Below are 19,413 nucleotides of genomic sequence, written 5' to 3'. Positions count from 1 at the left end.
TCTGCCCTTTTAGAAAATACATCTCCCACTGCTTATCCTTTTATAGCTGTGGTGGTTTTAGAAAAACCTGAGTGTCGCTTGGCTTAAATTACTTGCCTCATTAGAAGCAGCAGTTAGAGTGTTTCTACCAAAAGCAACATCAACATTGAGATGACTTCAGCTTTTCTTAAAATGCAAAAAGGCTTAGGTGTTTTTTGTGGATTTTTTGCTTTTCAATATGTATATATATATTTTTGATTTTAGAGAGAGGAAGGGAGACGGGAAGAGAGAGAAATATCAGTGGTGAGAGAGAGTCATTGATCGGCTGCCTCCTGCACACCCCCTCCTGGGGATCGAGCCGAAAACCTGGGCATGCGCCCTGACTGGGAATTGAACTGTGATCTCCTGGATCATAGGTCAATGCTTAATTGCTGAGCCACGTCAGCTAGGCAAGGCTTAGTTTTTAGATTTCACTCCTAACACTACCAAATATTTGTGCAGATAGTCTGTGTCTGATGTCTTGGAAGAACAGAATAGGCAAGACATATTAAACATTTGAAAGACTAGCACTGGGAAGCAGTTCAGCATTTTACTTTTAGTGCTGGACAGCAGCTGCCTACCTGTCTGGTTGGCTGTACAATGCTGAGTGACACCCTGAACAGGAGACCCTGGTTTCTCCTGGGGAGAGGGCCTGTGACGACACAGCCCACAGTATACATTTGAGGTATAAGAGGTATGTGTAGGCCGTGGTTCTTGGATTGAGTCGAGCTCACAATTCAGCATGATGGGTGGAGATCGTGTTGGTGATTCGGGAACTCTGCTGTTCACAGGCTGGGCTGCGGCGTCCTCAGCTACAGGGAGCAGGCTCAGCAGATAGAACTGAAGACGGGTGGGATGACCGTGTCTCCCTACGTACTCCCTGATGACTCCCACCTGGACACCTATGAGCAGGTAGCATTTGTGTCTCCATCACAGGGTGTTCAAACCTTGGTTTCTCTGGTGCCCATTTTTTTTCTTTTAAATTATGTCATAATTTCTTTCTTGATTTAGGGTGTGTTTTTTTCATCTTTCTGCCTCGATAGAAACCTGCCAGACATGATGCACCTGTGGGGTGAAATATTTAACAGGTAACTTGATTTGCAGAGATACTAACCCTGGAGCTATATCACAGATCTGGTCTGAAGTGTGCTAACGAGAGGTTTTACTCTCTAGTGGGTTGATTTCAGAGCCTAATTCTACTTGTCCTTCCTGTGGACTTGTAACATTTCTGAGGATGTGTCCATTTTCTGAAAACTTAATACTTGATACACTCTCTATGCTATTGAGGGGTCTGTGGGCCTCCAGGAACTTGGTGTACTTTTCTTTGACCGTAGCCCCTGCTTTGAAGAAGAAGAACACTTCAGAGTGTTGGTTAAGATGACCGCTCAAGAGTTGTCCAATGGAGTCCCAGACTCGGGGCACCTCTATGCATCCATCAGAGCTAGCAGGACCCTGACGCCCGCAGGGGACCTACAGGAGACCTTCAGTGGGATGGAACAGGTGACAAGCTGAGGGGACATTGGTTATTCTGGGTTAGCCAGATCTTGCAGAGTTGCTAAACTTCTCTGGCACTCAATTGTTTCTCAGAAAAGCTAACTCTCTAACTGACCAAATTTCATGGTGGACTACTCCCCTTTTCATGGTGGACTACTCCCCTTCCCCCCATTCCCACCCCTCCCCAAGGCAGGCAGGTGCATGTCGCACGCAGGCAGAGTCATGGTTCTTGTGTCAGGGGCGTCTGGTTTCCAAACTAGAGAGGAGTATCTGGTTCCCGCTCTGCCCCAGGGGCTCCCTGCTCTACTTGGAGCGTCTGGCTCAATGTGTTGGTTTCTTTGTCTTAGGTGAGGTTGATGAAGAGAATTGCAGAAATGACAGACATCAGACCCATCCTGAGAAAGCTCCCACGCATCAAGAAGCACTTACTAAACTGCGACAATATGAGGTAGGGGTTCGTGGTTTGTGTCTGAGCAAAGATCTTAACGATTGATCCAGCTTCATTAAGTGAAGTGTGGAGATGCTTTTTGGGTGAGGTTGTGTTTACATCAACTTACCTGCAATTCAGAAAGAACGCTTGGTGTAAGTTATAGAATTGATTCTAGACTTCAGATGTTCTAATTAAGAAATCATTTCATGTGGGAAAATTTCACCCTAGAACTATGAGGTGGATTTACTGCAGATGTTTGGTTGTATTGTTCTTAAAAGTAAACAGCAATGTTCTGTAAAGGAGCCATCAGGGAGACCCAGTACAGCTAGCTTGCTCAAGACCAGAGTAAAAATGCAAAGTTCTTGTAAGATTAATTACTTCACGATAGTCTGAGGAAAACACCTAGCAGTGCAGCTGTCCATATACAGCTGGCCATAAGCCCTCAGGTTTGTGAGTGTGAACAGAATGTGAAAATGATTGACAGTGTTGTATTATCAGTGACATGGATTTAGGTTAGCTTGTAGCTCTACATGGAGAGTCCCAATACCTTCCTCATCAGTTTCTTGGAACTACCAGGAGGTTCCCCCAGACCATCTGGGTGACAGGAGGGGAACCCTAAGGTTGGTGCTGGGACTTGACCCAGGCAGAACTGACTGCCAGCTTCTGGCCAGCACGACACTTTGTACCCATAGTGTCTTAGGCAGCTAAACCACTTGGACCTTCTGTTTTTCTCCTCCATAAAACACTACTTTGCAGATTTATGCCAAAGTAGTAAAGAATAAATGCAATGCAGTCGATAATCGAGCCTGGAATATAGTTAATATTACTATAATAGTGCTTAATTTAACTAAAATAAATTTAGGATTTAGGGCCAAAAGAAGAAAACTACACTGTCAAATTACTGTAGAGTTCAAGTAACTATTACAGTGTTATCTGTGATTCTGTAGAATTTGGGCGAGTTATGTAAAAGTATTTTTTTGAGAGCATGGGTAGCAACTTATAGTTTCCTACTTTAATGACCAGTTTCCATGTTCACACTGTTGATTTCTCCTCTGGGCGGGAGTTACCGTGTTCAGTCTGTGACAAGTGTGAGTGTGAAGGTGTTGGCAGTCGTCTTTTCCTTGCGTCTTCATAAGAGCAGGAGTTAGAGTCAGAAACGCTGTCTTTCTGTCTTGATGGCTGTTTATTAGCTGTAACCCACTGAAAGATAGGACAGGCTGAGAACTTGAAAGCACTGTGGTGAAGTATCTACTGTTATTTCCACATTTGGCTACTGTTTCTTTTTAATGTTTGAGCGTTATTCTGTACAAAACGATATATTATCAGCTTTTTAGTTTTGTTATTTATACTCCATGTAGTAAGGGTTTTCTGTGCCTATGTGATTTTTTTAAACAGATGTGCAGTGAACGCGACCCCGCAGCAGCTGTCTCAGACGGAACGAGCAGTAGGAGACTTCCTTAGAAGCGTTGGGCGAAGTAAGAAGGAGCGGAAGCCCGTGCGCCCACACGTGGTGGAGGTGAGAGCCCTTCCAGGGAGGGGCAGGTCCCAGACTGTCCTGTGTGTGGGTGCCGATGTCCCCATTGCTGATGAGGAGACCAGGTACAGGAGGGTTGGGTGCAGCCCAGTGCTGACCCAGTTAGAAGTGAGTTCAAATCCTCTTATTTGGCCTTTGACCCTATGCTCTTTATTGTCACTGGAGCCCTGCTGTGCCCGGTCTCCTGATGAGGAAGGACATTGGGGTTTGGGATATGCTTTTATAAGAATAGCCAAAATTGGTGACCTGAGGAAGCTGGCCTCACTGCTATCCAGGAGGCTTTTCCCTGACCTAGTAATGCATGATAGGTTTGTAGAATAATCATATCTAGTAAATTTTAGTCTATGGGATTAACTTCCAAAGTGGGTTTAGTCTCACCTGGATCAGTAGAGAAGCCTCACTTCTTACGCACAGGTTTACAATTTGCACATTTTGCAGAGGACTGACTTCTGCTTTCTCCTTCATGTGTCCATGCATCCCTTATCCCCAAATGGACCTGCCTCTCCCTGCCCTCTTAGGGCCCCATGTGTGACACACGAACCACATGGAAGGGATGTAATGCCTCGGCTCCCAGACCATCTGAAAATCCATAAGGAAATTCTGTGTGTAGTTAAAACATTGTTATTTAAAACACTTAAGCAAATGTGCCCTAACACTTGTTATTAGCTCAATGGATTTTTTTGAATGTATCTTCTAGCTATTTCAAGTGAGTTTAGGATTTTTCTCATTTCTCTTGGAAACATTTTCAGAAACATGTACCTAACGGATCTGGGGGAAATACGCACGTCAGTGGCTCCCAAGTCATCAGGAAGCTAATCACAGTAAGTTAACACAGCCCCTGTCACTTCAGAACCAGACAACCCAGCTAGACCCCAGGATAAGCTGGAGGCCATCCTAGATTCCAGTCAGGTGCTTCACTCTGCCAGAATGTAGGACCAGGGGAGTCCTGTTTCTTGTCCTAGTGCCCATGAAGACCTTTGTTCCTCCACGTGGTCTCATCACTGTGCCTCTGTTTTAACTTAGCTGCCGAATTGGTATTAATTCAACTCCAGCTGAGCAGTGTTGTCCCTACCACTCACTCAGCATGGGTGATCTGGGCATTTGGTTTGGTTGGTCCTTGAGAAAGCAGATGACCATGTTCCTGGAGACAAATGGAGGGAAAAAGAAAGCTCGCACAGTCAGTGACCAATGGAGATGGTGCAGAATGAACTGTTTCATTGTAGCTGTGTGACACGGTCATCAGTGCCTTGCTCTCAAAAATGAGACCATTGCTGGTGATGCCCACAGGAAGTAGGACATGCTGACGTCCAGGTGGCACCTACACGGGAAGCACCTGTGGGCCACCTCACTGTGACGCAGCCTGACCTGACCTTCCCTCTGCAGGAGCCCACTTTCAAGCCTTGCCAGATGAAGACGCACTTCCTGCTTCCGTTCCCTGTGAACTACATCGGTGAATGTGTCAGAACTGCCCCCTACACAGATGCTGACCATGCCAGGTACAAATGAGGTGGGCGTGAAAACCATGACTCCAAGGAAGGGGATGGGTGGCCGTGGAGAGAGGAGAGTCAGGGAGGGAAATGTCATGGTGGCTGCCAGAAAATGTTCCAGAAAAAGTTCATGTAGAAAATGTAATCACTGTGTGTTGCTCAGCATTTTTGTTGGTTTATTTCCATATTTGTAGGAAGTAGACATACTCTGTGCTATGCCACCAGGGTTGGGATGTTTAGTTAAAACGACTAGAAAAATGTAGAGTTAAATCACAAAAATGGTGCAAGAGGTGTCTGTGGGGAGTGGAAGGATTGATATTTTGGCCTCTTTTTTGTATTTTATAATTTCCAACAATGACTGTGTATTCATTAGGTAACATAGAATAGAAATTTCTAAAGAAAAGCACATGAAGGGTAAACCCCAGTCCCTGTGAGCATTCATAATGGAAGTTAGTGGGAATGTAGAAAACACATGCGCTCCAACCAAGTGGAACCCTAGGGAAGACACCTGTGGAAAGCTGGTCAAGAGCCTTCCACATGCACACAGACACACACGCATGCTGATGTGCAGGTTAAGTTGTGGCTGCAGATTTAACATGCTCCCTGTGTGGTAAGAGGGTAAGAGGGAGCTAGAAGTGTGTGGGAAGGTGTGTCCCCTCCCACCCGTCATCCAAGCTACTGTGTCTTTATTTTTGTTTTCACTTAATTATACACTTAACATTCTTTCAAATTACTACTTTCTGTGATATACAGCACTTTCCTGCCAGCCATATTTTAAACTTGCGTGTTTCGATCATTTATTTCAGTCTGAAGATCCTGGCACGGTTGATGACAGCTAAATTCTTGCACACAGAAATTCGAGAAAAAGGTGGTGCTTACGGTGGAGGCGCCAAGCTCAGTCATAATGGAATATTCACCTTTTACTCATATAGGTGAGCTTTTCTCCGACCATCTCCTGCATGTGGACACAACGTCATGTCACTGGCTCTGTTCAGTCATCACTGTCACATCTCATACACTGGAGTGAACGTGAGAAAAACTGTTCCCACTTTTCCCCACCTCTTTGGCACTGAACCACATCTAGCACTGTCCTTTCGGATTCGGGGACAGCAGGAGAACAGGAAACACTGTGCCTTAAATGAACGTGGCGTTGGGTGACAAGCGTATTTCAGTAGAGGGTGACCTGGGCGTTCTGGCTGATGTGATGACAGAGGCTGGGCTCCCTGCTGCACAGGCTGCATTTGCCCTTTTCATTTTCTGTGGCCTTCTGCCTGAAGACACATATTCGAATATTCTAGGGAAAGGACACATTGTTTGTGCCCCTGAGGCATTTCTCTTAGCTTCGCACAGCGGCAGATTCTGAGCACTGCCTGGTGTTGGTGCTGGGAGCTGCAGAAGGACAAAAACAACACCTGAGCTGCACGCCCCCAGGTCTGCCAGCCCGCTCAGTGCTCTGTCTGTAGTGTGAACACAGGCCTCTGCAGCTCTTTCCACGTAGACAGTGAAGGCTCCCCAAGATTGGCCCAGATATGGGTGATTATTCAAGTACTCACAGTGTGTACCGAGTGAGGGTTTTCATTTTACCTTTCTTAGCGTTTCTCCACGAGTCATTTATTCAGTTGGACTTTTCTTCCTAAGGAAGCCACAAGGGGGCGTTTAATGGCCTGGTCGTGAGGCTGGGTGAACAGACCACGTCTCCAATGGGAGGGAGAGGGTCAGATGGCCTGTGTCGCCAGATTTAAATTCCAGAGCATTGTTGATTTGGACTAGGCATTAAAGTAGAGCCATTAACAACTATAAAGTGTTGAAGCTGTGAAGTCAGCACATGATTGTTGCTTATTTTTTCGTTGGTACACGTGTGAGTAGCTAACTCTTTGGGTCTCCCAGGGATCCACGTTCAACAGAAACACTCCAGTCTTTTGCGAAAGCCGTCGACTGGGCCAAATCTGGGAAGTTCTCACAGCAGGACATTGATGAGGCCAAGCTTTCCGTGTTCTCTGCTGTGGACGCTCCTGTGGCGCCTTCGGACAAAGGTATTGGGAGTGAAAAACCAGCGCCGTGGTGGATGCTGTGACCAGACAGCTCTGGGCTGAGCTCCTGAGTTGTGTGCCCGTCTCACCCTACCTCTCGCTGCCACCTCCTTTGCGAGACTCCAGGGTCCACCTTGAGAGTGAGCATCTGGGTGTTTGCCACTTGAAAGGGGTCGCATTTCACCATCTCGGAGCTTCAGTGACCTGTGAGGGCCCTGGGCCATGTGACAAGTGGGGCAGAGACCATCCTGACTTGGCCCTCACTCCTCTCCATCATCTTCCTCAAAGGGGACCGGGTCAGGGTCAGCACCTGAGAAACAAGTTCTGTGGAGCAGGGTCAGCGCCTGGGGCAACTGCCTCATGCTGCCGCCACCAGCTTCTTCCCCAGTCACTTACGTTCCTTTCAGGGCTGGACCACTTCCTGTATGGCCTCTCAGATGACCTGAAGCAGGTGCACAGGGAGCAGCTCTTCGCCGTCCATCGCGATGGTCTCATTGATGTGAGCAACAAGTGAGTATGACCATGTGGCCTGAAGTGTTCAGAGACTTCCTGGGACCCTGAGAGGGTGCCTGACGTGGAAATAGTCCTGATTCCCGCACCTGCCTTTTCAGGTACCTTGGTGTGGGGAGGAGCACTCACGGGCTGGCTCTGCTGGGACCGGAGAACACAAAGATTGCCAAGGACCCATCCTGGATCATCAGATGACGAGTAGCTCCAGCTGTGCTCGGTACTCAGCTAACATAGGCTCACAGGCCCCTAAGAAGTCAGCTGAGCCAAATTTAATTTGGAAGGTTAGAAAAGTGATTGTTTTTCCCAAATATCTTGATCATATATCAGTCTTAAAACTTTGCCAAAATTCTGTCAAGCCAGACCCAAAGTCTTCCGTCTTAAGGAAATGGGTGATCATGAAGAAAGTGAAATAATCATGCATTAAATGCCAGAGATGCACAGCTGTCATAAGACTTTCTAATAATGATAGAAATGCTTGTATTACCTTATTAATCCTAGAACATTTATTTAAATATTTAAAATTAAAGGGAACTCTGACCAACCTGTGCTTTAGTCATTTTAAATGACATTTTGCTAAGTAGTTCTTAGGACCTTTACTAAAAATGAATGAGCGAATGAATAAGCCAATGAAGGTATTCCAACATCTGCCTTGATTTATAAAATAGTGTGTTACACCAGGGACCTGGGGAAAATTCTGGACAGATGCACTTCAGCAGGGCAGCCTGATGGGACTCCTTTCGAGAACTGGTGTGTTTGAGGTTAATAAGCGTTAACTTGTTCCCATTTTATCATTACTGAAGGGCTCTGTCTTCTTTGTTAGTCTTCGTCTTACAGACAGTAAACTTCTCACTGGGTCCTCATTTCCTGAACAGCCCACAGGCAGAGCACCATCTGCTGCGCAGGTGCTGCGTGTGCTAAGATTGGAGGTTTGTGGCCACTCTGTCGAGCAGGTCTGTCAGTGCCATTTTCCAACGGGCTCTGATGATCCTTAGCACTTTGAAGCAATCAAGTATTTTTTAGTTAAGTCTTGTACATTTATACTGCTATCAAACACTTAGTGGACTACAGTTTAGTGTAAATACAACTTTTATATGCACTGGGAAACCCAAAATCTGTAACTCGCTTTATTGGGACACTGGCTCTATTGTGGTGGTCGTCCTGTATTTCACGCCATCCACCTTCTCTATGCACGACTTCTCCACCCTTGGCTGGTGGACTGGCTGGCTCCTCTCGTCTCAGACTTGAGAGCAGAGGCTGGAGGAAAGAGGCAGAAATACTTTTCACTCCAGACACTGAGTAACACATCCTACCTTCCTCAGTGCACAGTGAGGACTGAGGTCAAGTGTGTAAGTTCGCCTTGTTCCTGACACACGTGTTCATGGTGCTTCTAATTCTACACTTGAGAAGGAGCTCATGTAGCTGGAGTTGGTTCACCTTACCTGATGTCCTGGTGTGGGGCCTTCCCTGCATGCCTGACATATCCCATGTCTGTGTCACAGCATTACCTTTCCCCTTTAGGACTGTGCTTCCGTGCGGCCTAGTTCACTGATTCCTATAAAAAATACATTGCTAGTACCTGCCCACAAAACTGCCGCAAATCTTTGGTAGCTGCCACAGATCCTGAGGTGTAAACGGCTACTTAAAAAAATTAAAGAAGCTTAGTACTGTGGTTGGAGTTTTAGCCAACTGTTTAATTCCACTGGAAGTGCACATTGTAAAGCAGGAGACAGAGTGTGCGATATGGCAGACAACTCCCTGAAGTCTTGGGATCAAGTGGGGGTGTGAAGGGCACAGGATGGGTGCTCTGAGATTAGGGATTAACACCAACAGTACTCACATAAAGTGCTGATAAATAACATACGTGTTAAAAAACGGGCGGTAAACAGGAAGTCTGGGGAATCGCTGGCGGGCAGTGTCATCTAGATGGCTGCAGGTTCCCCGTGGCCAAAGTGAACGTGTTCCATCTGGCTCGAGTCAGGGACCTCAAAGCTGGCCTTGTACTTGGCCAGTATCTTCATGAGGGGCCGGAGCTTCAGCCACCACTGCTCTTTGGGAATTCTGTGCCTGGAGACAGGAGGCAGCACAGGTGAGTACAGTGACTACAACAGCGGTGTCCCTCTGTCCTTGACTCCTGTCCTCCATTCCTTCTACCTGCAGTATGGTTTAGGTGTGCGATATTTTACTTACTCAAAGTCTGTCTCCTCTTTCAGCTCAGCCACAGGTCGGAAAAGAAGGTTTCTTTTGTTTATTCCCAGCACACAGATGGAATCATCAGTTACAAATCTTTTTCCTATGAAGGACAGAAAAATGACCTGAGAATGGATACTTGGTCATGTTGAAAGTCAGGTGAAATGGGCAGTGAAAGGGGAGAGAGGTTTGCTGACGGGAGGGAGCAGAGTACTATTGGGAGATTTAAGAATTTGGACTTCTGCCCAGGTGGGCGTGGCTCATCGACCTAGGATCCAGGAGATCGTGGTTCAATTCCCGGTCAGGGCACATACCCGGGTTGCGGGCTTGATCCCTAGTCGGGGGCGTGCAGGAGGCAGCCAGCTGATCAGTGACTCATCATTGATGTTACTCTCTCTCTCCCTCTCCCTTCCTCTCTCTGAAATCAATAAAGACATATTTTTTAAAAAAAGAATTCAGACTCCTCACACTCTGGGGGAAAGCCAGACTCCCAGGATCCCCTGGGGCTGTGATGAGTTGGATGGAGAACACCCCTAAAGTCCCCTTCGAGATGAGGGGGTAGAGAGGCAGAGATGATGGGACACCCTCACTCCACATTCACCCTGAGAGGAGCTGTTACCTGTGCTTGGCAGTGAGACTCCCCATGGGGAGTAAGGTGGTAAATATGTATCTCATTAAATACTGGACTACAAAAATTGGCTTAAACTGTAGAAAGAGTTCAGTTATATACTAGTAAGAAAGTGTGCTCATGACTGCACATACTGTGAGCGGCTGGAAATTAGTGACGTAAGCATCCTTAGATGACCAGTGAAAAGAAGAAAATAAACCCAAAAGATAGGATGAAATATAAAAGTAAAAGTTAATGTAAAAAACCTTAGTAGAAAAAAATAAAAGCCAGTTCTTTGAAGACTAAAATTAGGTTGAAACTTTATATCGCTGTGTTTATATAAGTCATAAACTGGAAATAAACACACAGATCTGGTAAAACTGATGAAGAAAACTGAGGGGAGTGACATACAGATACCGGCACAAATAACCTAAACCTGCTATGAATAGGGATCAGAAGTACTGCCAGCATTTAAACCAAAAGGATATGAAAATTTTCATGTCAGTTTTTTTAAAATTTAGATGAATTTAAAAATTTCATAGAAAACATAACTTACAAAAGAGATGCAAGAAACAAACACAAAAAAGACCAACAAAAATGAACAAACAAAAAAGAACCTTGAGTAGTTCTAGTAACCGTAAAGAAATTCAGCAAAGTCAGCTCTCCTACCCCTACAAAGAAAACCATGGGGCTAGGAGGGGAGCTTTGATGGAGGGTTGGGAGTTTATCAACATCCAAAAATCAAAACATCTTAATTATTTCTGGGGGGAACTCCCTGACTTCTTAGTAAATTAGAACAAGCTGACCTAGCACCTGACAGGGACAGGAGGAGCACGAAATGGCCAGAGCAAAAAGCAGGACCAGTGAGGAGAGAATGCCCAGCTGGGAGGGTGGTGTCCGCCAGGAAGGCAAGGTGGGCTCAACACTAGGAAATCCATTAATTAAAGAAGTCTTAACCACCTCACTGGATGCAAAAAATGTATAAAATCCTATCATGGTTGAAAATAAGGAACAGAGCAGCAGCAAATAATAGCGAAAAGAAGGACTTAAGTTACATGTTAAGAATCTGTAGTCACAAAACATTGAAGGCATTCCCTAATCATTAGGGTCCAGACAAGACAGGCATTCTCCATCACTGTATCCATTCAGGATGTCTCTGGAATAATATACTCCACAAAAAGTTATCAAGGAAAAAAATCAAAAGCTCATACACAGGTGATAATATATGTGGATATAAAACCCAAAAGAAAAGAACCTATAATTAGAATCAAGGTGCATAAAAAGTTGTTCATTGAAAATCAGCTTGGCAAAAATTGTATTTCTGTGTGCCAACAATAAGAAAAAAGATTTATTACCACTTAAAATAATATATTTTTTAAAGATCAAGGAATCAGGAATAAATTTATACCAAAAAATATGCAAGATCTTTAAGTAAAAGTGCTTTAATAAGAAAAAAAAGGTCTTAGTATATGGAGAGAGATTCAGTGTTCATGAATTAGAAGTTTGACATTTTAAAAATATCAGTTCTTCCTCCAAATGATTTATTGATGAAATGTAATCCCCCCAAGAAATCCAACAGACTTTGTGGTGGACCTGGATGATCTGATTCTACTATTTCAATGATGGCAGGAAAGGCTGAGACCCGCCCAACTGGAAGGCCCAGGTAGGATCTTCACTACCAGGCATCAGTAATTGCTTGTAAAATTGTAGTATTGGCAGAGATCGATGATTACATGCCAAAAAATGAACCAAACAACTGAGAAATAGTCCCATAAGTATATAGATTCCTTTTCTATGATGGAGCTTACACTGCAGAGTGGGGGGAAAACAATGGCTTTCTCAATAAATGGCACTCAAATAATTGATCACCCACATGGAAGAAGATGAAAGTAGACCTTAAACTTCAATCAACTCAAGTGAATTAAAGAACTAAATGTGAAAGAACATTTTAGTAACAAAAAGCTCAACCTTAAAGGAAAAAGTAAATTGGCTACATCAAAGTTGAGAGCACTTCATTAAAAGATGCCTTGCAGAAAGTGACAAGGTATGCACAGATGGGGGACACATACCTGCAACAGGATTGACAGAATATAATACTAATCTCCTACAACAAAATGTAAAAAAATTCCTATAAAGTATCAGAATAATTTTAAATCTTATAAAATGATTTAATCAAAGCAAAATACAAACATAACCAACCCTTGGAGCCAAAATACTTGAGCCCACAGAAGAAATAATGTCACATAAGCATGAAGAACCTGCCTCTCAAAGCCACAATGAGACTGAGGCCCACATCACAGCAGTTCAACACCCAGGGGGGTAAGGGACTGGGTTGCCCTATAGGTGAGCACATGGTGGTGAGACTGGTCTGGAGAACTAGGCCATGGCCTGCGCATCCCTGTGACCCAGTGTCCAGCCCCTGGGTCCATATGGCCATGGGCACTGAAGCACTGCCTGTCAGCCAGACACCAGGACACTCAAAGCTGGGTCAGCTAGAGGGTCAGGATTGGTGGCTGTCAAAACCTAACACCACCTCAGTGACACCAGTCCTGGGAAATGCACACTGTACTTCCATTCACATCAACCACAAAAACAAAAGCAGACTAAGTAACATCCTGGAAGATTTAATCAGGTGGTAAACTCTAAAGGAAGCGAAGTGATGGATGGCTATCAGAATTCTGAGGTTCTGCTGAGGGGAGTGAAGTATGGGAGAAGCGCAAACTTAGGTAGGAGGAAACAGGCACCAGGATACTTCTGGTGCTTCCTTGGCTTCTCTAAAAAGAAGAGTCATGAATGAATCAAAGGATTTACTTAAGTATCAAAAGCCAGTCCAAAGTGTTCCATGCGGCAAAGAAAGAAAACAAGGAAAGATCACATCTTAGGGTCTTGCAGGGGAGCCCAGTATGTGAAGAGCAATTTTCTGTTTATTAAGAATGTAACTAAATTACTTGATGCCTCCCATCTCTAATAAGCAGGAATAAAGCATTTTGTAGTAATTACATTTATACCTGATAAACTTGAACGATGTAAATAGCAACCACAGAGTCTGGGGTAAGAGTAAAATCGTTTTGTCAGGTGCAGCTCAAGGCTGGATTTAAGCAGAGGAGAAACAGCGCCCCATTCCCAAATGCAGACCCATCTCCAGCACAGGCCGCCCCCACATGTCCCTCGGTACCTATTCCCTGAGTCTCCTTCAGTTTCGTGGTGATCCACTGCATGGCTCGGGCAGAGATTTTGGTTCCAAAGTTTCTGTCAAATGGGGAAGGCACTCCACCCTGTTGGTGGTTAGAGTTATAAGAAATGTTAGTTACACAGGAATACCTTCCTTGCTGTTTATTTTTTTTAAACGAAGTAGAAATAAAATTACTATTATTTAACAAAATTTACATCAAATTTGTAAATATGAGCTTTAAGTTTTGGGGTTTTATTTGCAAATTTTATCTCGTGTATAGTTAGGGCCAGACAAAAGCAAGCCCTGTGGCTGCTGCGGGGAAGCTGAGCCTGCGAGGCAAGCGGCCAGGTGCTTTCATCCCCTGCGGGTCTTCATGATCTTAGAGTCTCCCATCAGGATTCCTTAACCTTATTTGGGTTTGGGGAGGGGGTCCTAGTTTCCTTCAACAGTCTGATCAGCTCTGTGGACTTGCTTTCACAAAATACACACCTGCCTAGCATTTCATCACAAGTTCAAGAGATTCAGGGACCCTCTGAAATGAACTACGGGCTCAAGGTTAGGAGTTTGTAAGACACAGGAGTGGTTGATGGTGACCCAGCAAGGACAGGCACGTGGTCAGGAGGCTGGGCCTGTGATTGCAACCCCCTCCTGCTTTGTCATCTGGGGCCTGCTTATAGAGCGTACCTCAAGGTTCCTTCCACCTTGTTCTGATTCCCTGCAAATCTCAAATACATCATTTGTCCCATATTCCCATTTGAATGCTTATTTTTGAATGAGGCTTAATTTAAATAAGTTTTTCCAATTAACTGGTATATATTACAGTTGACCATTTCCTTAAAATACCCATTGATCCAAATATCACAACAGAATCCCTAAAGCTAGTGATACCTGGTGTGACTTCTAAATGGAACTGTAACATCGCTCAGATGTTTTTCATCATCTTGGAATTTATTTATGAATATACAGTATTTTTCCCATGATGGCTAAAGTAAGACATCCATCTAAAAAGAAGTCACATGAATAGCAGCTTCTCTTTCTGTTTAGCGGGACCCAGGGGCCACATGTGAGGGATGGGGTGCCGGCCCCTACCTGCTGCATGTGGCCCAGCACGTTCTTCCTGCAGTCAAACACCCCCTTGCCCTCTTCTGAATAGAGCTGGTAGATGAAGTCGGTGGTGTAGTTCTCACTGCAGCTCTCGTTTCTGGAACACAAAGCACCGGGCTCAGGGCTGGGGAAGCGTCTGCCCTGTGGGCACTGATGGAGGCTCACGGCGGCCTCCGCCCTAATCCCCGAGCATGACCCCACACGTTTTCTTCCCTTTATAAATGTCAGTGGCTTCATTAAATGTCTTGGAGATGTCGTAACAAAGTTACAAAGCAAGAATGAATTTTTAAGAATCACCCTCCGTTATTTAAGTGCATGAAAGTTTTTTGCACAAAGCACAGTTACTCTGCTGCTTTATCCCCTCAGTCCTCAGTGAGGGTCCCGGCTGCGAAGCGGTGGTTCCCTGGTTTTCAGATCATGAAATGGGCTCTAAGAAGCCAGGTCTTATATGAGAACTTGGAGATCCTGTTACCTGAGCACGAGTCCCCTCTGAATGGTGGTCTTCATCTTCTCTGTCAGGTGCTCCACGTTGGACTAGGAAAGAGTGCTCTGTCAGTTACACAGGAAGCATTGAGCACCTACTGTGTTCCAGGCACCATGCGATCCTAAGTGCTCAACGTAGCAGGTGCCCTGAGTTTACATTTGGGTGGCAAGGACAACAGAAAATACATCAGGTAATGACAAGTGAAGATGACAGACAAGGACATGTTATTGGGTATATTTAGTGAGTGGAGCTCAGCTTCCATGGGAAACACTTTCCAAAATAAATAGGTTTCCATCCTAAGACATTAATTCACATATTCTCTGTCCTTGCCTAAAGCTTATAATCTATTGGTTCTTACCTATTTTCATGACAATGTTTTTTAATCTCAGAGGAAATTATCTGTCATCTCAGTTTATATGGACTCTCATATATACAATTGCCTAATGAGCATTTTCAGGCCAAGATAAATTTTTATTGACTGAAACATGTGCACAAATTATCTAAGGAAAGGAATAGTATCTCTCAAGAGAGGAAATATGCAAAAAAGGTATTTACATATAAGCAAATCCCAGTCCTAATTACATGCCTACTGCGTGCCAAGAGAGATGGCACTAGCTGGTCAGGCACTATCTTCAGTAGGTGTTTTGAAGTATAAATATTTAATTTAATGTTTGAGAGAAATTCATAGGTCAAGATAAAACTTCACATATAAGTAAAAACATTAAATATCTCTGCTTGATTTATTTGGTTCAGAAACATAACAAAATCGTAACTTTTACAAAGTTATGTTTTATTTGTGTTTTTGTGTATTTCTGTTGTGTTTTACTGGCTAATGCCTCGTCCTGAACAGGCTGACCTCCAGTCCATCCCTGGGCTGAGTGACCCAACTAACCTGTGCTTGCCCAACTAGCCCTCCACCTTATCGATTTAGAAGAGTAGGCATAGTTATGTGACGACTTAAAAGAGGCAGCGATACCCGAGTGAACCCTAATGTCAGCCCTGATGGGACTAGGGGTGCTGATGGCATGTCAGTGGGGGTCCATCGACTCTAAGAATGGTCCTACTCTGGCAGGGGTGCTGAGAGTGAGGAGGTTGTCCTGTGTGAGGGCCGCGGGCAAATGGGAAATCTCTGCCATGAATCTAAAACTGCTCTAAGAAAAGCAAAATCTGTAATAAAAAAGGAAGTGAGCTGCAGGGAAGGGCAGGAGGTAAGTTTGGTTCCCATTTTGCTTATAGTTGGCAGTGCCCACAAAGTGCGTTAAGCCCACTGCTGTGTCCCCAGCAGGTGTACGGGGTGGGACGGGGGTGGGGGCAGGGCTAGCTGCATGTTCCCTCATTAAAGCCCGTATTTGCAGTGGACAGAGCTGCTTGTCCTGGGTGGCCTCTGGGCTCCAGGAAGGGTGTTCAACTACCGCTGACCTGCCCACGCCCAGACCACAGGGCACTGGAGGCGTCAGTGAGCCTGAGGGCTCATCCCGGGAAACACTAGATGTCCTTGTTAAATGGCTGATGACCTACCTAAGGAAATGGTAACTGCTTAGCAGACAAAATAGTGTAGTAGACAAAATTGTATAAGCCTGGTGAGTGAAAGCTGCCCTGGACTGTGGATTCTGCTATCATTGTGCACGGAGCTCTAGCATCAGAGTTAGTGCGTCTGCACACGACCTGGACTCAGGGTGGGGCATTGGAAGTGCCTGGCATATCGTACGATACCATCAAAAGAAGGACTCAGTGACGAGCACACCGATGTACCTGCAGGTCTCTGATGTCAAAGGGCTCCTCAAAGATGTAGGCCGCATCGGCTCCCGCTGCCAGGCCCCCCATGTTAGCCAGGTAGCCACAGTAGCCGCCCATGGTCTCGATGATGAACACGCGGCGCTTGGTCCCACTGGCTGACTGCTTGATGCGGTCGCACGTCTGGCCACAGAGAAGGACACAGGTCATTCAGATGCATGGCTGGCTGGTGCTGGGACAGGAGCAGCCAAGAGCCTGGCAGGTCCTGAGTACGTGGCCACGGATGTCACACCCTGGCACCCACACGGGCAGCTATAGCTGACCTCGGTCCTGACCTCACTCACTGTGAAGTTCTATTGGGTTTTCTTCCAAAAGGCTCCCTGTGACCATTGAGTTTGGTCACCCTCAACCTATCCCTGAATGTGAGCTCATGTCAGGTCACCTCTACTGAGATGGACGGTGGCTCCTAGACATAGGCCCCAAGAATCTTCCAGACACAAACACAGCATGTCTCCTAAGAAGAAACCCACACACTGCAGTCCAGGCTGCTGTCCCCTCTTTTCAAGTCCGCCAAGCCCCTATCTAACCAGCCGTCTATGGAACACTCTGATGCAGTCCTTGCCTTGCTCAGCCTTGAGTAACATCACCTTCTTTCCCCAGTATTTCAAAGCCTTTCTATGGACCCCCCTGGGCCAGCCCACTTCAGCACTGCCCTGCTCAGGGACAGCTACCCTGGTCCTCCCCAGGGCCCTCACACATACTGCCTGTGGTGGGCTGGATAGTGGCCCCGAGAGGCACCAGAAGGAGGCCTGACTCAGTGACAGAGGCCACATGACACAAGCAAGATGCTACCTGCAGTCCTTGCAGATAAGGAAGGGGCCAGGGGCCAAGCACTCCACAAGGCAGCTCTAGGAGCCAGAAGAGAAGAGCAGGTTCTCCCAGAGCCGACAGAGGGTGCATGGCCTGTGGACACCTTGACCTCAGTCCAGTGAAGTCATCTCAGATGCCCAACAACAAAGCAACCAGCACAGGCCCTTTCCTGTCTTGTCAACACGACCCAGACTTAAGTGTCATTTCCTCGGGAAAACGGCCTGATCCCTGGGAAGAGATAGCTCCTGCCGCTGGGCCTTTCTTCACAGGAACCACCACAGTCCACCTTCCTGCAAGTTTCTGTGTAACTATTGGCCTGGGGTGTCTCCCTCATCAGTCACAGGCCGGGCTCACATTCAGCCATGCCTGGAAAAAAGTTGGCACTCAATAAATACTTGGCAGTGAATGGAATAAAAGCAACCCACCCATCCATCAGCCAGTCAAGGCCATGGCACAGGACTCGCTGGACTGAACAGTCCTGCACCTGGAGTGAAACCACAACGGGGCTGAGAAATGGTGGCTCCGAGACCAGGGGTCACGGATCTTTTTGGGAGGGCAAGAGAAGGTTTGTACACAAAAGTACAATGTCGATTTGGACGTTTTCACTTGAGTACTTTGGATCACCTGTGAGAACATTTTGATTTTTCACACACAGGGCCAATTGCTGTCACTCCTAACTAGGCTGTCAATTTCTTGGATGGAGCCTCATCTTCCCTTAATAATTAGATGGATTCATTCCAAACTCAGCCTGTGCTTTAGTTGGGCCACTTTGTAATCTCTAGGAGCTGAAATGGGAGAGGAAATAGGCACCAATGAGGACAATGCTTGTCTTCCTGGTTCTGAATCAGGTGGGAGGTGGAACTAGACAGGCGCCTGAAGACTCCCGACCGCTGCAGGCGGGTATGAAGCTCTGAGGCGCTTGTGGTGTACGCTCTGGGTCTCTGATGCACGCGGCATCCCAGCACTTACACTGCCCTGCACAGTCTCTGTCTCAGAAGAATTCTGGGGGAGTGAGATGGAACAGGGCTGCACTGCAGGCCGGATGCCCAGGTCTCCCCAGAGCTGCAGAGTCACGGGGTTCTCCCTAGCAGGCCTCCTGAGGCAGAGATTATTGTCACCAATGCAGAGAGCAGCACTGTAACCACTGAGTGGCAGAAGACGATGCCCACAAAGCAGCTCTCCTGTGAGGCCAGTATGAATATGTGCATCTTGGCACCAACCCTGCAAAGCAGGTCAGGAGCCAGAGTGACCCTGACCGTGAGCCAAGGCCCCGGTTCTCTGTAAGCTACTGTCTGTTAGAGCAGCAGTTGCTGGCTGGCACCCTCAGCCTTTGCTTGCAGCTTAGATGTGCCATTCCTAACTTCTCCCTCTGCATTCCCTTGGTTGTGTCTGAGGGTCCGAATTCCTTTCTTCTAAAAATAGTATGTTATTTCAGCCCATCGAATTCAGTTACTAAAAGCAGTACTGACAAATGAGAGACCACAGCAGCAAATTCTCCCCTGCCCCCAGCTAGTGGCATATGGTGGGAAGGGCTCTGACTTTAGGTGAGGGAAAGGAACCCGGGAGGGCAGATAGCCCTGCCTGACCCAGATGCCCCCAGCAGCCCTGCACCAGCCCCTCCGGCCTCACAGGCCATGTTCACTGTGGGGATGCCCCTTCCTGAGAATGCTGACGCCCTCCAGTAGCCAACAGACGACTCTCTGAGAAAAATTTTAGGCATTGTCCCACTGGAGGAAAAACCTCAAATGACAG

General features: G+C 46.2%; 2 protein-coding genes across 6 annotated transcripts in view; one reads left to right on the top strand and one right to left on the bottom strand.

Moving 5' to 3' along the window:
* PITRM1 (pitrilysin metallopeptidase 1) overlaps positions 1-8,150 on the top strand; it is a 34,931-nt gene extending 26,781 nt beyond the window's left edge. For 2 of the 3 annotated variants that reach the window (XM_081143341.1, XM_081143340.1), the window contains exons 17-27: positions 810-930; positions 1,030-1,106; positions 1,353-1,518; positions 1,860-1,960; positions 3,338-3,458; positions 4,226-4,297; positions 4,860-4,972; positions 5,770-5,895; positions 6,851-6,996; positions 7,401-7,503; positions 7,605-8,150. In XM_081143341.1, the coding sequence (XP_080999467.1) occupies positions 810-930; positions 1,030-1,106; positions 1,353-1,518; positions 1,860-1,960; positions 3,338-3,458; positions 4,226-4,297; positions 4,860-4,972; positions 5,770-5,895; positions 6,851-6,996; positions 7,401-7,503; positions 7,605-7,698 (1,240 nt within the window). In that variant the 3' untranslated portion in view covers positions 7,699-8,150. The remainder of the gene's footprint in view (positions 1-809; positions 931-1,029; positions 1,107-1,352; positions 1,519-1,859; positions 1,961-3,337; positions 3,459-4,225; positions 4,298-4,859; positions 4,973-5,769; positions 5,896-6,850; positions 6,997-7,400; positions 7,504-7,604) is intronic. The other variant, XM_081143342.1, reaches the window with a different exon arrangement.
* PFKP (phosphofructokinase, platelet) overlaps positions 8,141-19,413 on the bottom strand; it is a 63,259-nt gene continuing 51,986 nt past the window's right edge. For 2 of the 3 annotated variants that reach the window (XM_081143368.1, XM_081143367.1), the window contains 6 exons: positions 16,810-16,974; positions 15,046-15,107; positions 14,559-14,670; positions 13,473-13,572; positions 9,691-9,793; positions 9,168-9,567 (listed from right to left, as the gene is read on the bottom strand). In XM_081143368.1, the coding sequence (XP_080999494.1) occupies positions 9,423-9,567; positions 9,691-9,793; positions 13,473-13,572; positions 14,559-14,670; positions 15,046-15,107; positions 16,810-16,974 (687 nt within the window). In that variant the 3' untranslated portion in view covers positions 9,168-9,422. Of the gene's footprint in view, positions 8,758-9,167; positions 9,568-9,690; positions 9,794-13,472; positions 13,573-14,558; positions 14,671-15,045; positions 15,108-16,809; positions 16,975-19,413 lie in introns of those variants that run through there. The other variant, XR_013999232.1, reaches the window with a different exon arrangement.

The sequence above is a fragment of the Miniopterus schreibersii genome, assembly GCF_964146895.1.
Source record: "Miniopterus schreibersii genome assembly, chromosome: 1".
Classification (NCBI taxonomy): domain Eukaryota; kingdom Metazoa; phylum Chordata; class Mammalia; order Chiroptera; family Miniopteridae; genus Miniopterus; species Miniopterus schreibersii.
The sequence above is the reverse complement of the archived record's forward strand: the minus strand, read 5'-3'. Positions and strand labels throughout refer to the sequence as shown.